Source organism: Cibotium barometz, chromosome 50 (assembly GCF_041138505.1).
Source record: "Cibotium barometz isolate CiBa-2024 chromosome 50, ASM4113850v1, whole genome shotgun sequence".
Classification (NCBI taxonomy): domain Eukaryota; kingdom Viridiplantae; phylum Streptophyta; class Polypodiopsida; order Cyatheales; family Cibotiaceae; genus Cibotium; species Cibotium barometz.
In genome coordinates this window covers 42,295,555-42,313,927 of record NC_141095.1, presented here as the reverse complement: position 1 = coordinate 42,313,927, position 18,373 = coordinate 42,295,555, and the positions used below count along the sequence as shown (strand labels likewise).

The following is an 18,373-nucleotide window of genomic DNA, read 5'->3' as shown; positions in this document are numbered from 1 at the left end:
ATCTTTAAGGGCTACTTGGAGCTTCAGGTTTTAGAGGGAGGAAGTGGATTAAGGTCAAGAGGAAAAACAATAGCTAAAAATGGAGGAAGCCATTTAGTATAAACAACTCAAGCTTTACCTTAAAGCATGGTGGGCATGTAAAATTAAGAGGGCCACCAAGGCCACTTATAAAATAAAGCTCCTTAGGACATTATCTCCCATCTTCTCCTCTCTAATCTCTTCCTTGATGACACCTATGCTACTAATGATGAAGAAAATCTTTACTTTCTAAGATAAAAAATTTGAGGACCTGCTCCTCTCAGTTCTCTTCTTGGTGTGCTTTGAAGCATCTCACTATTTGGAAAGGTCCCTCGAGAAACAAGAGAATTAACATCTTTTAGGACTCTTTCTAGTTTTATGTCTTTTGGAAAAGAGACATTCCCATCATTCAATCATTTCCTAAACAGAGAGGATGTGTTTACCTCGGGCACCTTATGGAATCATTAGAATAACATATGGCTACAATGGCCATAAATTCAAGTTAGATTCAATCTTTCTAGATTTGACAATAAGGACTTGACTTAGTCCATAATGTATGCCACATATTTTAAGGTGGCCGGGGCCCCTTTGTCTTTTAAAGATTTTAGATGTATCAACCCAAAAAACTTTAACCCTATTCCCAAAACTCCCCTGATCAACCTGGGATCCGCATCAACCTAAATACCAAGTGGCATGTCCTTCCAACCATATTTTTTGGAGTAGGGAAAAAGAACTCTTGCCCCTTATGGTTCATTCTTTATAAGCATAAAGGCTTGTGGATAGGTGACATGACCAAAGGCTATTGGCATAAGTGATGGTTTATGTCCCAAATGTAGAAATTGTAATGAACATATTTTCCACCTTTTCTGTCATTGCCCTTTCAACACACTACGATGAGACTTGGTCTAAACCCTGATACAACTAGCCCATGATTGCAAGCTATCCTAGAGAGGAATCATAGGCACATGTCTCCAATGTTATGGAATCATCAGGGTTGAAGCCTTGTGAGCTATTTGGATTTTTAGAAATAAAATGATGTTTGTCAATACTAGAATTGATCCAATTTCTATCTTTGTCCTAGATTTGTTTTTTCAGTTGAAGGAGCTGCAAGAAGTGGGACGCAATAACAAAGATGAGACAAGTCCACAAGAAGTGTTTTTTAGATGGTAAGAAGTGGGATGCAAAAACAAAAATGAGACAAATCCATAAAAAGCTCAAAGCACAGACAATGAATTTGGTGAGCATCTACCTGTGGCCCCTCTTTTAGGGAGACAATTGGGTTTACACCATTGGGGCTATACAGAGAAGCTGTATTTAGATCAGGTCCAGGAAGTACATGACATGGATTATGAATTGTTGAACTTTATGGCCATAATTATTACTACCAATTCCCCTTTTAGCTGGACAACTAGAGGTTTACACCACTGGGCTATACAAAAGCTATACTTTGATTAGTACTATTCGATAAGGATTGTGAATTGCTGAACTTTATGGTCATAATTATTGTTGCCAAAAAAAAAACCTAGGGTGAAAAAGTATCGACATGTGGGCAAACAGTTACAGCTTGTAAATATTTCTTAAAGTCTACTACTGTATTTCCCCTTATCAAATTCTATGTTGCCATTTTATTTATTTAAACATCAGTATCTCCTGTTTGAATCATGCCCCGATGAGAGATGCAAAGCTGGCTCAGCAGGAGCTCCTTGGTGTTGTTGAAGTTGCGGCCCCGCCGCAGCCCGTGGTGTTGGCGTTGTTATTCGGGGAGCGAAGCCGAATGGAGGCCTAGTCTCCAAGCTATCGCGCGCCGCAATAGTCGGACCGGGGGCGCGGCCTTTTATCGAGCGCACGGCCTCATTTCCGCTGTCATCTACGAGGGCATCCGCAGCGAAGGAGGCCGCCAGCAGCAGCAGCAGCAGAGCAGCAGCTTACTGGTCTTCCTCAAGGAGAAGGAGGTAGCGGAATTCTTGCACAAGATGGGCCGCCAAGTCTTCATGTCGACCGTCTTCGTCATGCACGTGTGCAGCAGCTTGAAGCCGGAGATGGAGACGTTTACAGAGAGAGTCTTGCCCCGCACCGTAAGCACTTACCCATCGAACCACCGACCCGCCCCCACGAGTTACTACCAAGCCTTTACTTCATTTCCTGACCATTGTGCAGGTGAACTTTGATGACTCAGGGAAAATCACAAATCTCCGGTTCATAAAGGCACCTGCCGCCATCAAGCTGAAGCTGAACTGCCCTGTTGTATTTACGAGAGCCGAAGAATGCTTAGGCATTAAAAAAGGTGAGTTCTTGTGGCTAATGTTTGAAAATACTGTTGGACAAATGAACTACGGTGCAAGGTAACACCACCTTTGAACCAGCCATGAAACTTGAATCCTTGCATGAAATATCTGAAGGGCATGTTAGGGTGCTGGAAGATTATAGCATTGAATTGTATCGGACAGCAAGATAAGTAACTTCCAGATCTCAAGGTGTATCTCAAGTTTTTTGTGTGGCCTATCAACCTCAAGTGCAGGTGTATGACAAAGAAAGATAGCAACAGAAGACTTTAGAGAACACAGTTGTACAAAACAGATACCTAATTCTATCATATTATTGCATAAATGTACAAGCCTGCTAAACTGTGACCAAGGCTAAGCTGATTTTCTTAATACTGAATGATGTACAAAACCCTAGGAAGAACCCAAGTTTTGAAAGGCCTTTTGTTGCTGAAAGATGCTGGCTGCTGTGCTAGTCCTGGCTGATTTGCTGCTGGTTGCCCTGCTCTGAAGCTCTGGAGGCTGGGGTTACTTCCAAAGGGGAGCCTACCCCCCCCCCCCCCCCCCCCCGCCCAACAAAAAAAAAGAAAAAAAGAAAGTGCTCCCCTACAACTGGTTGGTTGGTTGACCCAATGTCAGTCTGCTGAAAGGGGCTGCCGACCAGCCGTAAGCCACACTTGCCTGGTTGCTGAAGAACGCTGTCTGCTCTGCAATTTGGGGCTGCTTTGCTGCTGGTTGCTACCGCTAAAGTAAGCCAGGAAGCTGCCAGCAAAGGAGAATGTTGTGGACACCTTCCCTGTTACGATGTCGTACTACATGGAGAGGAAGAGGGCCTGGCTCTAGTTAACCTCCCAGCCGGCCGTAGAGCAGAATGAGGAGTCCCCCATTCTGCTGGGCTATATGTAGATCTGTAGTGGCCTGCCTGCCCACATTAGTCTGGACGCCCGCGGTGCTACGACCCAGACGTCTCACCCTTGAACCCCGGACTCGCTCACTGCACGCTCTCTAGCATGCGTACTTGGAGCCCGGTCGAACCCTCATGCAGTCACTACAGACTACGTGACATTACCTCCCCCTTAAGAAGAGTTTTCATCTGCGAAAACAAACTCTGGAAAGTTCTTGGTAAGCGTACTCAAGCGTTCCCATGTGGATGCTTCATCCTCTCTATGTTGCCACTTAACAAGTGCCTCTCATCACTTTGGAAAGTGGTCCGAAACCCTCTCTGAACAGGCAGTAAAAACGGCCTCGTATCTCATAAGTGTTTCGATCTCTAAATCCGAGAATCCTCTCGGGTTTGTGTCAAAGAGTCGTTGATTCAATAAGCTCCACCAAAACGCTTGAAGAAACTACGTTCTCTTTATGATCAATAGTTTTTCGTACTCTATTGACGTGAAAAACAGGATGAACTCGAGAGCTCTCTGACAACTCAAGTTTGTATGCTAATCCACCAACTCAAGTTTGTATGCTAATCGAGCATTTATCCCACTTACGCTAAGATCTCTGCAACTCATTCACGGGTAGAAACTCCTTTCGAAACAACGTTTCGAAATCCACCTAGGTGTGAGGATGTTTGGCACTATCGGCCAAACTCATCCACCATTTATATGCTTTGTCTGTCAACAACAGGCTGGCCTCTACGGGCCTCATATCCTTAGGTGTTTGCCTAAGGTTATGAATATCCGACCATTTCTGTACTAAGTTATTCGCCGAATTCTTGTTGCGTTCTTCCTCCTCTCCAAAAGGCTTGGCGGATTGAGATGCTTGAGAAGATTAGCAGTTGCTACGGACTGGTTGGTAGGTGCTGCGGCATGCCTACCTCCACTGGGTCCTACGTCCCTTGGAGAAGGGAATCTTACTCTCCTTTGCGTTGGTCGTTGCGCAACTGTACTCCCTGATGGAGTGGCCGGAATAGCATCTAAACGCCTGTGGATGCTCCTCAACATAGTCAAAATCTCAGATTGGTCTCTTTCAAGTTCTTTGGTCCTAGCAAACAGTTGTGAGATGGACTCTCTCGAGATATCTATAACCGACTCATCTCGGCCCTGGTATCAGTGTGGAGAGTATCGTTTTCATACTCCTCCTTGTCCGGGAGAGCATCCTCCAAGTGGTTATAAGCACCACCAGTCTCTACGGATTGGTCGTCAAACAAGTTCGTGGTGTCCACTGTGAATGGATCCACAGGGTCATTTAGGGATAGGGACACAATGGGCTTGAAATCAATGGACACATCCCGGGTCTCATGTGAGACTGAGGGAGCACATAAAGTATCGGTTTGGCAAGCCGCTACTGCATGGCGCATGCAGCCAAGCTTAGTCTGTGAATGGAGAATAGCAAACGAGAAAAACTTGGACTACCCCCACTAGACATTTCGGATTAATCTACTTTATATATATATATATATATATATATATATATATATATATATATATATATATGCTTTTTCTGCCTATATAGAAAATAATATTCAATGAAAATAAATAAATAAAAAGATGTAGGCCTCCCCCCCCCCTCAATACATTTGTATTTCTTGGAGTATTTATATGTACAAGTGTCACGGGCCAATAGGCCAGATTTCTCCTCACGTGGAGTGAATACAACTCAAACAATTGGGTACTTGTCGATGAAGTCTGGACAGTTGAAGTCGTCCCAAGTCACAGGCACACTCCCACCTTCACTGGGTGCACACCTGCCTTTCACTGGTCTTCCGGGACCGTGCACCAACAGGCATGCCCGTACTAGCATAGGCAAAGGGGTACACCGCGGAGGGAACATTGCCTGGTTTTCCTAGATAAGCTTTGCTCCCGGACTCCCTAGTGTTTCTAACCTTCACGGGCTCTCAGAAGTCTGAGGGCGCGGTTAGCACTACCACTCAGGGAAAAACAAACCAAACTAGAAAGTTATCTTTTGGCGCACACGCGGTTTTGTGTACCCTTTGTACGCTCCACCTCCTTGTTTTTGCGCTACTTGGTCTCGGTTGGGCAGTAACCATAGGGCTGGTCGCCGTTGTTCTACTATGTTGGGGCTTCTGTCTCTGTTGTAGCTGGGCTGTAGTAGATGAGAGCGCAAGAGATATAGAGCTCTTCCCTCACTTGTGATGCTGCTCCCCAGAGGTGGATGCTAGTGTTGGCCGATTCTTCTACCACGATGCCATTTTCTTCCAAGCTGCTTGCCGTTACTACTTCAAAGACATGGTTCGGAAGATTGCAAAGTATGGACCCACCTACACTCCTCCATCATTGGAGACATTGAGGACCACCTTACTAGCGAAGGAGAAAGACACAGTTGCTGCAGCTACTACAGAGGTTGTCAGGTCTTCTTGGGACATGAATGGCATCACACTCATTGTAGATGGGTGGAGTGACACTCGATCAAGAAGCATTCATGGTGTTATTGCTTATTCCAAAGGACGTACAGTAGATGCTGCACATGAAGTTCGGAAGGCATTTGTAGATCTTTACGAGATTAAGTCTCCGGGTCGGATTTTGGATTTAGAAAAGGAGCTTATGAAATTGTCTATTTTTACCTTTTTCGTTTTTATCTGCTTTCGTCTCGAAGATGAAAGATCTCCGGGACGAGCTTGCTGTTTGTGGCAAGGATATCTCTACATAGGATATGGCTATTTGGCTTCTCTCCAAGCTTCTAGAGAGGTTTGATGCTTTCTTTCGATCTCTTGTTTCTTCTCATCGTCCTGTTCCAGTCGCTTGGGAGGAAGTTCTCCCCTCCATTATGCAGATTTAGTCTCGCTTTGAGGAGCGGACTGGCACTTGTGGTGGTTCTTCTGATGGAGCTTTGGCTGCCCCAAATAAAGGGAAGAATCGACAGAAGAAAGGAAAAGGGGGTTCTGACAAGAACTCCAAGGATAACGACAAAGATAAAGAGAGACAAAAATAAATCTTCTAAAAACAAGGACATTGAGTGTCACTACTGTGGCAAGAAGGGTCATGAACAGCCCCAATGTCACAAGAAGAAGCGGGATGAAGAAGCAAAGGACTCTACCTTTACAGCGATGTCTTAGACCAAGAAGGATGATGGTATTCTTCTATTAGTCGGTGCTTGTCGTGTACTGCTTCTTGTGACTTCTTAGTCGCGGGCGGTGCTACTGCTCACATGACACCTCATCGGGATTGGTTCGAGGACTTTACTGCCAGGACAAGCAATATCACTTTGGGTGATTCTTCTTCTATGCCAGGTCATGGACGTGGCACCATCCCCATCTTCCGCTCCTCCGAGGACAAGAGGTACTTCTCTGACGTTCTGTACATTCCAGATTTGGCATTTAACGTTTTGTTAGTGAGTGCTCTTACAGCTCAGGGTGCGGAGGTGATCTTCTCTCGTTTACGAGATCACTATTCGTGATAAGGAGACTGGTAGCATCTTGGCTCAGGGAGTCCAAGATAGTGGCTTGTACAAGTTGACCGCCTTGCTCTCTACTGGTTCTTCTTCAGCTCTTTGGCATGCTCGGTTTGGCCATTTGAGTTATCAGCTTCTACAACAAGCTTCGAAGGATGGGTTGGTTGAGGGTTTACCGACCATCAAGGCTCCATCTTCTGTTTGTTCCTCTTGTTTACAAGGGAAGCAACACCGAGCCGCCTTTCCGAAGGAGGCGACACACAGATCTTCGACATCACTTGCTCTTGTTCATGCAGACTTATGCGGTCCTATCAGTACCGCATCTTTGAGTAAGGCGTTGTACATGCTCGTGATGGTGGATGACTTCTCTAGATTTACGTGGGTCTTCTTTTTGAAGTCTAAGGATGAGGCTTTTTAGCACTTTTGTGATTGGAGGGTTTAGGTGGAAAAAGAGACCGGTTCTTCGGTCAAGGTTGTCAGGACTGACAGAGGGGGTGAGTTTACATCCTAGGAGCTTCAGCAATATTGCAAGGATGATGGCATTCAGAGACAGCTGACTACAACATATACTCCATCACAGAATGGAGTTGCAGAGAGGAAGAATAGGACCATCATGGAAATGGCCCATGCTATGCTTGAGCATTCTTCATTACCTCGACGTTTTTGGGCTGAGGCGGCTTCTTCTGCTGTGTATTTTCAGAATAGGTCTCCTACTGTTGCTCTTCGAGGTAAAACTCCATATGAGGCTTTCCATGGTGAGAAGCTCTCTGTTGTTCATTTGCGGGTATTTGGTTGGTTAGCGTATGTACATGTGCCTAAGGAGCATCGCTCCAAGTTGGACTCGAAGTCTCAGTGCATGACTTTTTCTCGGATACAGTTCTGTGTCCAAGGCATATCGTCTGTACGATGAGCAAGCCCGACAAAGTTGGTGAGTCGTGATGTGGTGTAATTAACTAATTAAGACGTGATTAGTGAGTAATTAACTAATAGCTTAATGTAGGCATGGATAATAAAAAACCAGCAAATTCTCATTAGGCCAATGCCTCAATTTATAGAGTTTACATCCAAGCATCTAATCCCACTGATTTCTCCTTGATTCACTCCACTCTTTTGCTTGATTCTCTCCACCTCTCCCAGAATATCTCCACACTTCCTAAATCTTCTCATGCTACCCTTTATTCTCTCCCGGTAGATTCTTCTCACCTTTTCACAGGTTCTCTCACATTTACAGATTCGCTTTTACAGCCTCTTGCCAAGGGCTTGTTCCCGCACACACCCTATTCACTTGTATATTTCAACACTTCCCCTCAAGTGAATACTCCTAGCACACCTGGACCCTATACCAAGTTTCCCTCTTACTTGATAGTCCGCGACCAGTGTCTAGCACACCTCCCCTCAAGTGAACTTAGCACACCTGGACCTTGTACCAAGTTTCTCTCTTGATAGTCCGCGACCAATGCCTCAAGTCCCTAAACTCATAGTCTTTGACACTCTCTCTCTTTGTGTCCAAGGCTTACTACAAGTGCGTGCGACCTTGACTAAAGTGCTCACACATACATCTACTACGTGGCCTACATCATCGGTGGCTCAGAGATGGTTTTACTTTGTTGGGGCAGGTTACATTGGGTTGTGGGGTCTCTCTCTCTCTGATCCCATTTTTACACTGATGTAATGTGCCCAATACATAATGCATATAGCATTCATTCTTATGCACATTCCCAAATGCAACTCTGGCTGTGAATAATCTTGAATTTGAGTGTGATTTGCAGGCATTAATCAAGGGTTAAATGCAAAATGATGATTACCACAAATTTATCAGTATAATTTTATCAGAAATTACATTAAATCAAGGGTAACCAATTTGTACGGAATGGTTGGAGTATCAAACTAACTCCGAATTGAAATCTGAAGTTATAGGGATCTGTATCAGATACCTAATGGTTAATTTAAACCCTCAATTGCACCAAAATATAGTGATTAGCATTGATTAATCACTGATTAGCAAATTAATCCTCTGTTTTGTGTGCAAAAAACAGAGTATGCGGGGAGCCCAGATCTGAGGCCTTAGAGTTCAAATGAGCTCAAATCCTTTCAAGGCCATCAATAGCAATTAGTCTAGTAGAGGATTAAGCCAAGAAACACAAGATTTGACCAAACATTGAATGCTTAATCTCTGTTTTACTAAAGTCACCTGCAGATTTGATGAAGAGCTTGGATCTCACTATAGACTTGATCAAATCAAATTCTGACTTCACCAGCTTGTAGAGCATGCTTAAAAACCCTTGGGGCTAAGAGGAATTAGACCCATTTGATTTGATGAAGTAGAAATCACTGATTTGCTGCTGCAGAAAAACAGCGCTTGAAAAAAATGCGAATTCTCCTAGATGCGCCGGCGGTTTGCGCTTCTGATTTGATGGGCTGGAGCACCATTGAGATGGCTATGTATGGCTAGAAGCAATGGGGGCTAATTTGATGTGTGCAAGGAGATAGAGCTCCTCCACCAGTTGGGGGTACAGAAGGCTTCTTGAAAATCACTAAAAAATTGATTATTTTCTAATTATCTACTAATCCTAATTAACTAGATAATGGGCATATAAACTTGATGGATTCTAGGCTTGGCTTTGATACCATGTTAAAATTACAGCAATGTGATGAGCTATGGTGGATCAAATGTGATGAGCTATGGTGGATCAAATGCTAGAATCAACATCATTAACAAAGTGATTAGACGATAATTAAGACGTGATTAGTGAGTAACTAACTAATAGCTTAATGTAGGCATGGATAATAAAAAACTAGCAAATTCTCATTAGGCCAATGCCTCAATTTATAGAGTTTACATCCAAGCATCTAATCTCACTGATTTCTCCTTGATTCACTCCACCTCTTTTGCTTGATTCTCTCCACCTCTCCCAGAATATCTCCACACTTCCTAAATCTTCTCATGCTACCCTTTATTCTCTCCCAGTAGATTCTTCTCACCTTTTTACGGGCTCTCTCACATTTACAGATTCTCTTTTACAGCTTTTTGCCAAGGGCTTGTTTCCGCACACATCCTATTCACTTGTATATTTCAGGATTTTGATGCCTAGGCCACAACAGCGTAAGGTGATTGGGGTGCGGTGGATCTTCAAAATGAAGTACCGAGTTGATGGCAGCTTGGACAAGCACAAGGCGAGGTTGGTTGCCAAGGGCTATGATCAGCGCCCTGGAGTCGACTTAGATGAGACCTTCACTCCGACAGCCCAGATGACTACCATTCGCACCGTTCTTGCTCTTGCAGGACATCATAGATGGCCCGTATTTCAGATGGACGTCAAGTTGGCTTTCCTAAATGGAGAGCTTTCACACGAAGTGTATATGTTGATCAGCCGCCGGGATAGCCATGCATAAGCATTCCATGGCGGTTTCCCTTGCAACCACCAAAGCATGCCTGATCTCTATGAGATTAAGTCTCTGGGTCAGATTTTGGCGTTGGAAAAGCAACTTATGAACTTATCAATTTCTGTGGTTCCATCTTTATCTGCCTTCATCACGAAGATGAAAGATCTCCGGGACGAGCTTGCTGTTTGTGGCAAGGACATCTCCACAAAGGATATGGCTATTCGGCTGCTCTCCAAACTTCCGAAGAGATTTGATGCATACTTTCAGTCTCTGGTTTCTTCTCCTCGTCCTGCTCCAGTTACTTGGGAGGAAGTTCTCTCCTCCGTTATGCAGATTGAGTCTCGCTTTGAGGAGCGGACTGGCACCTCCAGTGGCCCTGATGGAGCTTTGGCAGCACGAGATAAAGGGAAGACTCAACAAAAGAAAGGAAAAGGGGGTTTTGACAAGAACTCCAAGGATTCTGACAAGGATAAAGACAACAAATCTTCAAAGAATAAGGACATTGAATGTCATTATTGTGGCAAGAAGGGTCACAAGTCACCCCAATGTCACAAGAAGAAGCGTGATGAAGCAGCAAAGAACTCTTCCTCAACGGCGGTGTCTCAACCCAAGAAGAATGATGGCATTCTTCTCTTAGCAGGTACTTGGCGTATACTTGCTCTTGTGACTTCTCAGTCACAAGTCACCCCAATGTCACAAGAAGAAGCGTGATGAAGCAGCAAAGAACTCTTCCTCAACGGCGGTGTCTCAACCCAAGAAGGATGATGGCATTCTTCTCTTAGCAGGTACTTGGCGTATACTTGCTCTTGTGACTTCTCAGTCAACGGTCTTGGATTGTTGATAGCGGTGCTACTGCGGTTCCAAGCAAACAGGATCAGGTGTACCGGCTGAAGAAAGCTTTGTATGGTTTGAAGTAGGCTCCGCGGGCTTGGTACCGGCGGTTTGATGAGTTCTTTTAGAAGCTTGGCTTGCGCCGTTCTCATGCATATTCGAACCTTTATATCCTCCTTGAGAGGGTTGGTTGTTATCATTGTGGTCTATGTTGATGACCTTATCTTTACAGGTTCTTATTCTGTGAGGATCTGTTCAATCATGGATGCTTTGGAGACAAAGTTTGAGATGACGGATCTTGGCCTTTTGCATTATTTTCTTGGCTTTGAGATTTGGCAGACTTCTAAGGGTATTTTCTTCTCTTAGCAGAAGTACATACGGGAGATACTTGACAGGTTTCAGATGACTGGATGCAGAGCAATATATTCTCCTATGGATACTAGTGAGAAGCTTTCTCTTCTTGATGCTTCTCCAAGGATTGATCAGGGACCGTATCGGGTTCTTGTTGGTTGTTTGGTTTGGTTGACCTACTCCCGATTAGACATTTGTTTCGCAGTCAGCTTATTGAGTTCTTTCACATCCAAACCCCGTCAGCAGCATTGGTGGTGTGCTCTTAGGGTTCTTCGGTACTTGTGTGGTACTTTGGACTTTGGCATCTTCTATGGCAAGGGTGCACTCTTCTTGGATGGTCTGATTCAGATTGGGTGGAGATCCAGATACTCGGTGTTCGACCACTGGTTGTGTTTTTTCACTTGGGTCAGGAGCCATTTCATGGAGCAGTAAAAAGCAGCCTACTGTGGCATTTTCCGCTATAGAGGCGGAGTATCGTGCAGCTTGTTATGCTGCATGTGAGGCGATTTGGTTGCGGAGATTATTGGGAGAACCTGGCTTTCCTCCTACCGGATCTACTCTTCTTTGGTGTGACAATCAGAGTTGCATTGCCATCGTCAAGAACCGTGTGTTTCATGCTCGTACGAAACACATTGAGATTTAGTATCACTATGTTCGTGAATGGGTTCTTGCTGGAGATTTGCGTTTGGAGTATTGTCCTTCAGCAGAGAATGCAACAGATTTGTTCACCAAGCCGGTTTCTCAGGCTTCCTTGGCTCCTCATCTTCGGCTTCTCGGAGTTTGTTCATCATCTGGTGCTGAGAGGGGGTGTTAGCATATTCATCCCCAATTTCTGCCCATGTTTGGTGTCCCCTTTTGATCCCTTTTATGGCTCTTGGTTGTGGGCTGGCCACCCCTATTTTCTTGGTATTTTTCCCTATTTTCCTGGTATTTTTCAAGTGCCCATGTTCCCTACCATCTGCTCTCTATTGTTCCACAAACACATGGTAGCAACAATCTGCAAGAGAGCACGTATGACAAGAGAACACTACAAAGGGTATGTGATCTTGTAATCCGATTCCTCCCTCCTGCTACTTGCTCCCATATTTAAGCATAAAAGCTTACCAATAGCAAGTAGAGTCGATGACAGCGGACCTCTTCACAATGGAAGTCCTTGGAGTGTTGAGATCTTTGATTTGTTGTCTTTCTTCGTGACAAAAGTCTTCAAGAGGATGAAGGGAACCTTGGGAAAGCTTCCCCTATGGTTCAACTTGAGAAAGGAAGACTGAAATTAGGGTTTTCAGCAAAAAGACTAGAAATTACAGCAAAAATGAGAGCTGTTTTGCTGAATTTCAGTCATTGGGAGTGAGTAGGAGAGTGATTAGCACTTGGAAACACTCTTGGAAGCTCGGAAAACACCCTAGCAAGTTGGGTATGGCTAGAGAGCTTGGAAATGGAGAGAAATGGTGGAAAAACAGAGTTTTCAGCCTCCATCTTCATGAAGAGAAAACACGAATTTTCTCTTAATAAGTAAGTGAATTGGGATCCAATCAGGTGAAGGGACATGGGGAGATCCCCATTTATGAGTAAAAGGGGAGGATTAGGTCCTGGACATTGAGTCTTGTCCGCCTCGGGACTTCAGTGAGTGTGAACTTGGAAGCGGTCATAATTTATAAGTGACTTTTGGGCGCTCAAACTTTAATGAAATGGGAACGCACTCACTTATAAATATTGGCTAAGTCCTAAGGGCTATTTGAGCCTAGATTGGGTAATACTTACCACTTGTTCACATGCCACATAACCATGTCAGCAGACAGTTTCACACGCACGGTTCACAGGCGGGCGTCCCCTAGCCCGGAACGACACATAGGTCATGCAGGCATGAAAACAACATGCAATTTCATTTGCAGGCAAGCACATAAAGATGCTATGCAATGCAGCATTGGTATGGACAATCCCCGTTCATGAGACTATACCAAAATAGACGTGCTCCAGGCAAGTACACGAGGTACCAGACCCAATGGAACACCAATCCACCAAGCATTTCCGGGCATGTACACGGAGGCACAAGTCCCAACGGAAAGCCAAGTCTACAGTATCACATGAGTGGCATCAATCCCCGGCATAAACAACTGCCATGGACACCAGTCCAATGTATATACATGATAAGAAAGCACGGGTGGACCAATTGGGTGGCCAAATGGTGACACTATCTCATATAGGGGGAGGGGGAATAACCACACTTGTGGTTTATAATGCCAAGTGGTCAACCACCAATGGCCAACCACGTGCCAACTGCCAAGCTTCTGTGTGCCATCAGCCAAAGAAAGAGGGTGATCTTTCAAGGCCGAAAATTGTTCTTGAGCCTCTTCCAAAAATCTGAGAGAAATCGCTATGAGAGGCCCTGTGATTACCAATGTACTGTTGTTGCCGGAGTGACATTAACCTCTTGCATTTGAATCTTGCGGCCTAGCCGCGCTGTGTATGCGAAAAAGGGGGCATCCAGAGTCTCCTGCTGATCAGCAGGATCATGCAAAGTCCGCTCTCTTGGGTCCCATTGGAGACACTTGAGGGGCCGGTTCTCCCAAATCCAAAGCCGTAGAGTCTCTCCTTGACCACCTTGGCCGGCGGGGGGTCTATGTGCCACTCGTGTGCTTGAAATACGATCACCCTTACCCTTTGTAAGGTTTAGCCATTGAAATCGGGGACTCTTATCTCTCTAATCTGCCATGGGGACCGATGGAAAAAGTGAGCAAACCACAAACCTCATTTGTGCCATGGATTGCCAATAGAATATCATGCCTAGTAAACACACTTAGCCACTGTGGGGTTGTTGCAAGATCAGGGTGTCCAGTTTTATCCAGTTTATGCTGGACTGGGACAATGCTTGGAGAGCAAATTTTGGGGGGCAAGTTACTTAAAACGAGATCAAGCAAATAATAGAAAATACGCTTGTTCTTAAATTAACTCAAGATAACTTAAATTAATATAAATTAGTCTAATTAATCAAAAAATAAAAAATATGATGAAATGATAACAAATGATCTTTCCATACTTAGAGTGATCCAATTTATTTTTCCATAGATGCACCATTACAAGTACACTAGTCCCTAGGGATTCGGCATTTGGTCGTGCGCATAGTTGCAGATTTGGCACGCGACCCAGGATATGTGAGTATACACGAGGTTACTATGTCAGAGCAGGAGGCAGTCGCCATGGGTTACAGCCACTGGCGCCTGATCCGGGATTCTTGCAGTACACCGGGTGGGCAGACTCGCAGCCGTTCGGATGGGGACTACTCTCCATCCAAGCCGCTTGCGAAGGCTCGCCGCACGGCTGAGACAGCATCCACCTCAGTAGGACATCCATGAGGATCATCTCATGGAATGTACAGGGCCTTGGCGGAGCACACTTTATACGCTATCGAGGCTGCTTGAGGCAGGAGCTACAGAGATGCCTGGTTGGTGGCAGCATTGACATTCTGATGATGCAGGAGCACCACTTGGGTGAGAGCAGGATCCGGAGATATGGTTCGGTGATGCCTGGTAGATGGGACACTTTCTGGTCTGCAGGTTTTGGTCCTTTGGGTGGACAGGGAGGAGTATGCATGGTTATTGCAGATGCATGGCGGCAGGCCATTGTGGATCGAGGGATCATTGTGCCTGGTAGAGCACAGTATGTCATTCTGAGGATGCATGATGAGCTATTGGGTGTGCTCAACATCTATGCGCCCAATCATGCTAGTGCCAGAGCAGAGTTCTGGACTCAGGTTACAGATGCATTGCCAGAGGCCGCACATTGGTGTGTTGGGGGAGACTTCAACATGCTTGAGGACCCGGCAGATAGGGTGGGAGGCAGTCATGTTACAGTGCACGGCACGGAGCTTGCAGCTTGGGACCGGTTTTGCATGTCACTGAGGATCACTGATGCATGGCAGCATGGGGCTTTCTCCCGGTCTCAGGACAGTCTTAGTTTCTCTCGGTCGGATCGCCGGCAGGGAGGGACTAATCTATCTCGGATTGATCGCTTTTATGTGGGCGATTGGTTGGGGGAGCGAGGGGGCTCCGTCGGCATTCTTGCTGGCACCTCATTTTCAGATCATGCGCCAGTTATATTGACTTTGGAGGAGGGGACATGGGAGCCCAGCTTGCAGTTGAGGATCCCAGAGCGGGTACTTGCAGACCCCAGTCTCGCTGAGGACATTGAGAGGATCTGGCATGATAGTCAGTGCTCTGACCAGGATGCAGCGGGCCAGTGTGCCCAGGGACTCATTGATCTTAGCTCTTTTCTGCACGCTGCAGCTTTGACACGACTGGGAGAGATTCGCGAGCGGGAGCAACGGCTGAGACGCAGCCTTGCTTCGCTTCAGCGCCTTCAGGAGCAGCAGCCAGCATGTGAGTGGGTGGCGTCCCAGCTGAGCCAGGCACGCCAGGAGGTTAGAGAGGCAGAGGAGCAGAGACATGAGTTTTACTATCGTCGTCAAGCCTCTCAGTGGACACAGCTTGGTGATAGAGTGACTGGGGAGTTTTTTGAGATCACTGGACCCCGTCATGCGCGAGCAGGGGTTCGCCAGCTTGGTAGACCGGATGGATCGATAGCTACTGAGCTCGGGGAGATCAGAGCCATTGCCACTGCTTTTTATAGTGACTTGCTTTCAGCGGAGCCAGCCACTGAGGATCGAGATGTATGCAGACAGACTGTGTGGGCCCATGTGCAGAGGAGGGTCACAGACCATATGCGCACAGTTCTAGGTGCGCCTCTGTCAGAGATTGAGCTTGCCGAGGCCTTGAGGGTCCTACCGCGACATAGTTGCCCAGGGGAGGACGGACTGACGCCGGCCTTTTTTATGCGCTATTGGGACCTTTTGGGGCCAGGCCTCCGCAGGGGCTTTCAGCATGTTTTGGACACTGGGGTGATGCCGCAGAGCTTTTCAGAGGGCTTGATCTATCTTATCCCCAAGGGCGAGGGAGTATCAGATGATATTCGGCATTGGAGGCCTATTACGATCCTCAATACTGTCTACAAGGTCTTGGCAAAGGCCTTGAGTCTGAGGATCCAGCCCTTCCTGGGGGAGTTGATTCATGCTACTCAGACAGGATTTGTCAAGGAGCGCAGTATCCTTGACAACATCTTTACTTTCTGGGAGGCGACGGCCCGAGCTAGGTTTCTTGGCGAGGACTTGGTCGTGATGCTTCTCGATTTTGAGAAGGCATACGATAGAGTTGATTGGGGATTCTTAGAGGGCACTATGCTACGCCTGGGCTTTGAGCCAGGATGGATCAGAGGGGTGGCAGCTTTATATTCCACAGCTCGCAGCCAGGTGCTGATTGCAGGAGGTCGGGGGCCGAGTTTTGAGCTGACCAGATCAGTCCGTCAGGGGTGTCCTCTCGCCCCTTTCCTTTTTCTCTTCTTTGCGGAGGCTATGAGTATGTATTTGACGGCAGAGGAGGTTGGTTTGAGAGGACTTCAGCTCCCAGTCCGGGGGGAGGATTTGCTTGATGCTGAGTTTGCAGACGACACGGGCTTATTTTTGCATGGCCAAGAGGCCAATCTTATTCGGGCTGAGCAGTCGCTCTAGGTTTTTAGTGCAGCTTCGGGAGCATTGATCAATTGGCGCAAGACAGTGGCCTTTTGGATCAGTAGTGCTCCCACTCCGGCATGGAGTCCGGACCCCGGTTTTAGATGGATTCCTCCCGGCACAGCAGTGCGGTATTTGGGATAGCAGATTGGCCTCGATTTGTCACCAGAGCAGCAGATTGCCCCGCTTCTTCTGAGCATTCGGAAGAAGCTATTGTATTGGAGTACAGCTCGACTATCCTTGGCTGGGAGGGTGGTGGTGGCAAATCAGGTGCTGTTAGCGACTATGTGGTACATTACGTCTTGCTGGATTTTCTCGAGCTCTTGCATCAGCCAGGTACAGAGGCTGATCAGGAACTTTCTGTGGTCCGGGCGAGACGGTCAGCCAGCTCGGGCAAAGGTTGCATGGGCAGTTATTACACTTCCGCTGGCTCAGGGCGGTTTGGGCATTATAGATCCAGTCGATCAGAGTAGAGCCTTATTGGGGAAGCTTATTGTTCGGGGGTTGCTTCCAGGCGCGGAGCCTTGGAAAGAGCTCCTCTTGCAGCGACTGCAGGCCCGGGCGCCTCCTGCAGGGGGTACTTGGGCACCAGAGATTCGCTGGATCTTCATAGAGATGAGGAGGACAGGCCTCAGTAGAGGATGGGAGGACAGATTTGCTTTGAGTATCCTGAGAGCTTGGGAGCTGCTGAGACCGGGGCTCTCTCAGCGGCCTCCTTCTTGTGTTGAGGAGCGGGCCAGGCAGCCGCTCATCTGGAGCCCAGCGGTTCGTACAGAGCCGGGTCATATGCTGGGTTCTCGGCCTCGTCTAGCCTGGGGACCTTTAGCGGCAGGCCCAGCTCGTAGTTTTGGAGACTGGCAGGCTCTTTGCAGTCTACCAGAGGAGACCCAGGTGGAGAGGCTGAGCCACTTCAGAGGGGGGTTGATTATGAGGGATGATATTCAGGAGGCACTTTCAGAGGAGTGGTTCACACCTCTCGAGCCAGTGGCCCCACGGTGGATGGGAGCCTTTACGCAGTTGGAGATCCTGATTGCTGTCAGAGCTTGCACTGAGGATGGCAGATGCCTCTATTATGAGATTCAGGATGAGGGCAGACTCCAGAGAGTGGAGGTGGAGTCGCCTTTGGTTGCAGAGTGCACCTTTCAGAGGATTCGGGTAGTGGCTGCCGCTTCTCGGAAGTGGCATATTGACCCCGACCCTGCTGACGTGCTCCCGGATTGGCGCATATGGGCATATGCAGCGCGCCCCTTGGCCCGGCTACAGTGGGACCCCGGAGAGTACGAGTGGCATGATCCTTATGCATCCCTTGAGGCCACAGAGATCACATTTTTCCAGTATACTGTTCGGCTGGGACGGCATATTTTGACGGCGAGGAGGACGGTTTCTCCAGCGGCAGCGGGGCATTGGCGATTGCAGGGACTATCACAGGAGTTCCTGGAGGATTTCTGGGCTCGGCTCTGGGCTAGTCGACAGGCCCGCAGGATCTCGGTTTTTCAGTGGCTGGTCGCCCACAGGGGCTCAGCAGTTGGCACTTGGCTTGTTTACAGCGGTCTTCCGGCGGCCTGCGTCCGATGCGGCCACCCTATGGAGACACAGAGACACTGCCTTTGGGACTGCCCTC

The 18,373-nt window shown here is 47.1% G+C and overlaps 1 protein-coding gene across 3 annotated transcripts in view; it reads left to right on the top strand.

Moving 5' to 3' along the window:
- Nucleotides 1-1,627: 1,627 nt before the first annotated feature.
- Nucleotides 1,628-18,373, top strand: part of LOC147610120 (uncharacterized) — a 42,610-nt gene continuing 25,864 nt past the window's right edge. For 2 of the 3 annotated variants that reach the window (XM_086787165.1, XM_086787162.1), the window contains exons 1-2: nt 1,628-2,093; nt 2,176-2,302. In XM_086787165.1, coding sequence (XP_086643291.1) covers nt 1,695-2,093; nt 2,176-2,302 — 526 coding nt within the window. In that variant the 5' untranslated portion in view covers nt 1,628-1,694. The remainder of the gene's footprint in view (nt 2,094-2,175; nt 2,303-18,373) is intronic. The other variant, XM_086787164.1, reaches the window with a different exon arrangement.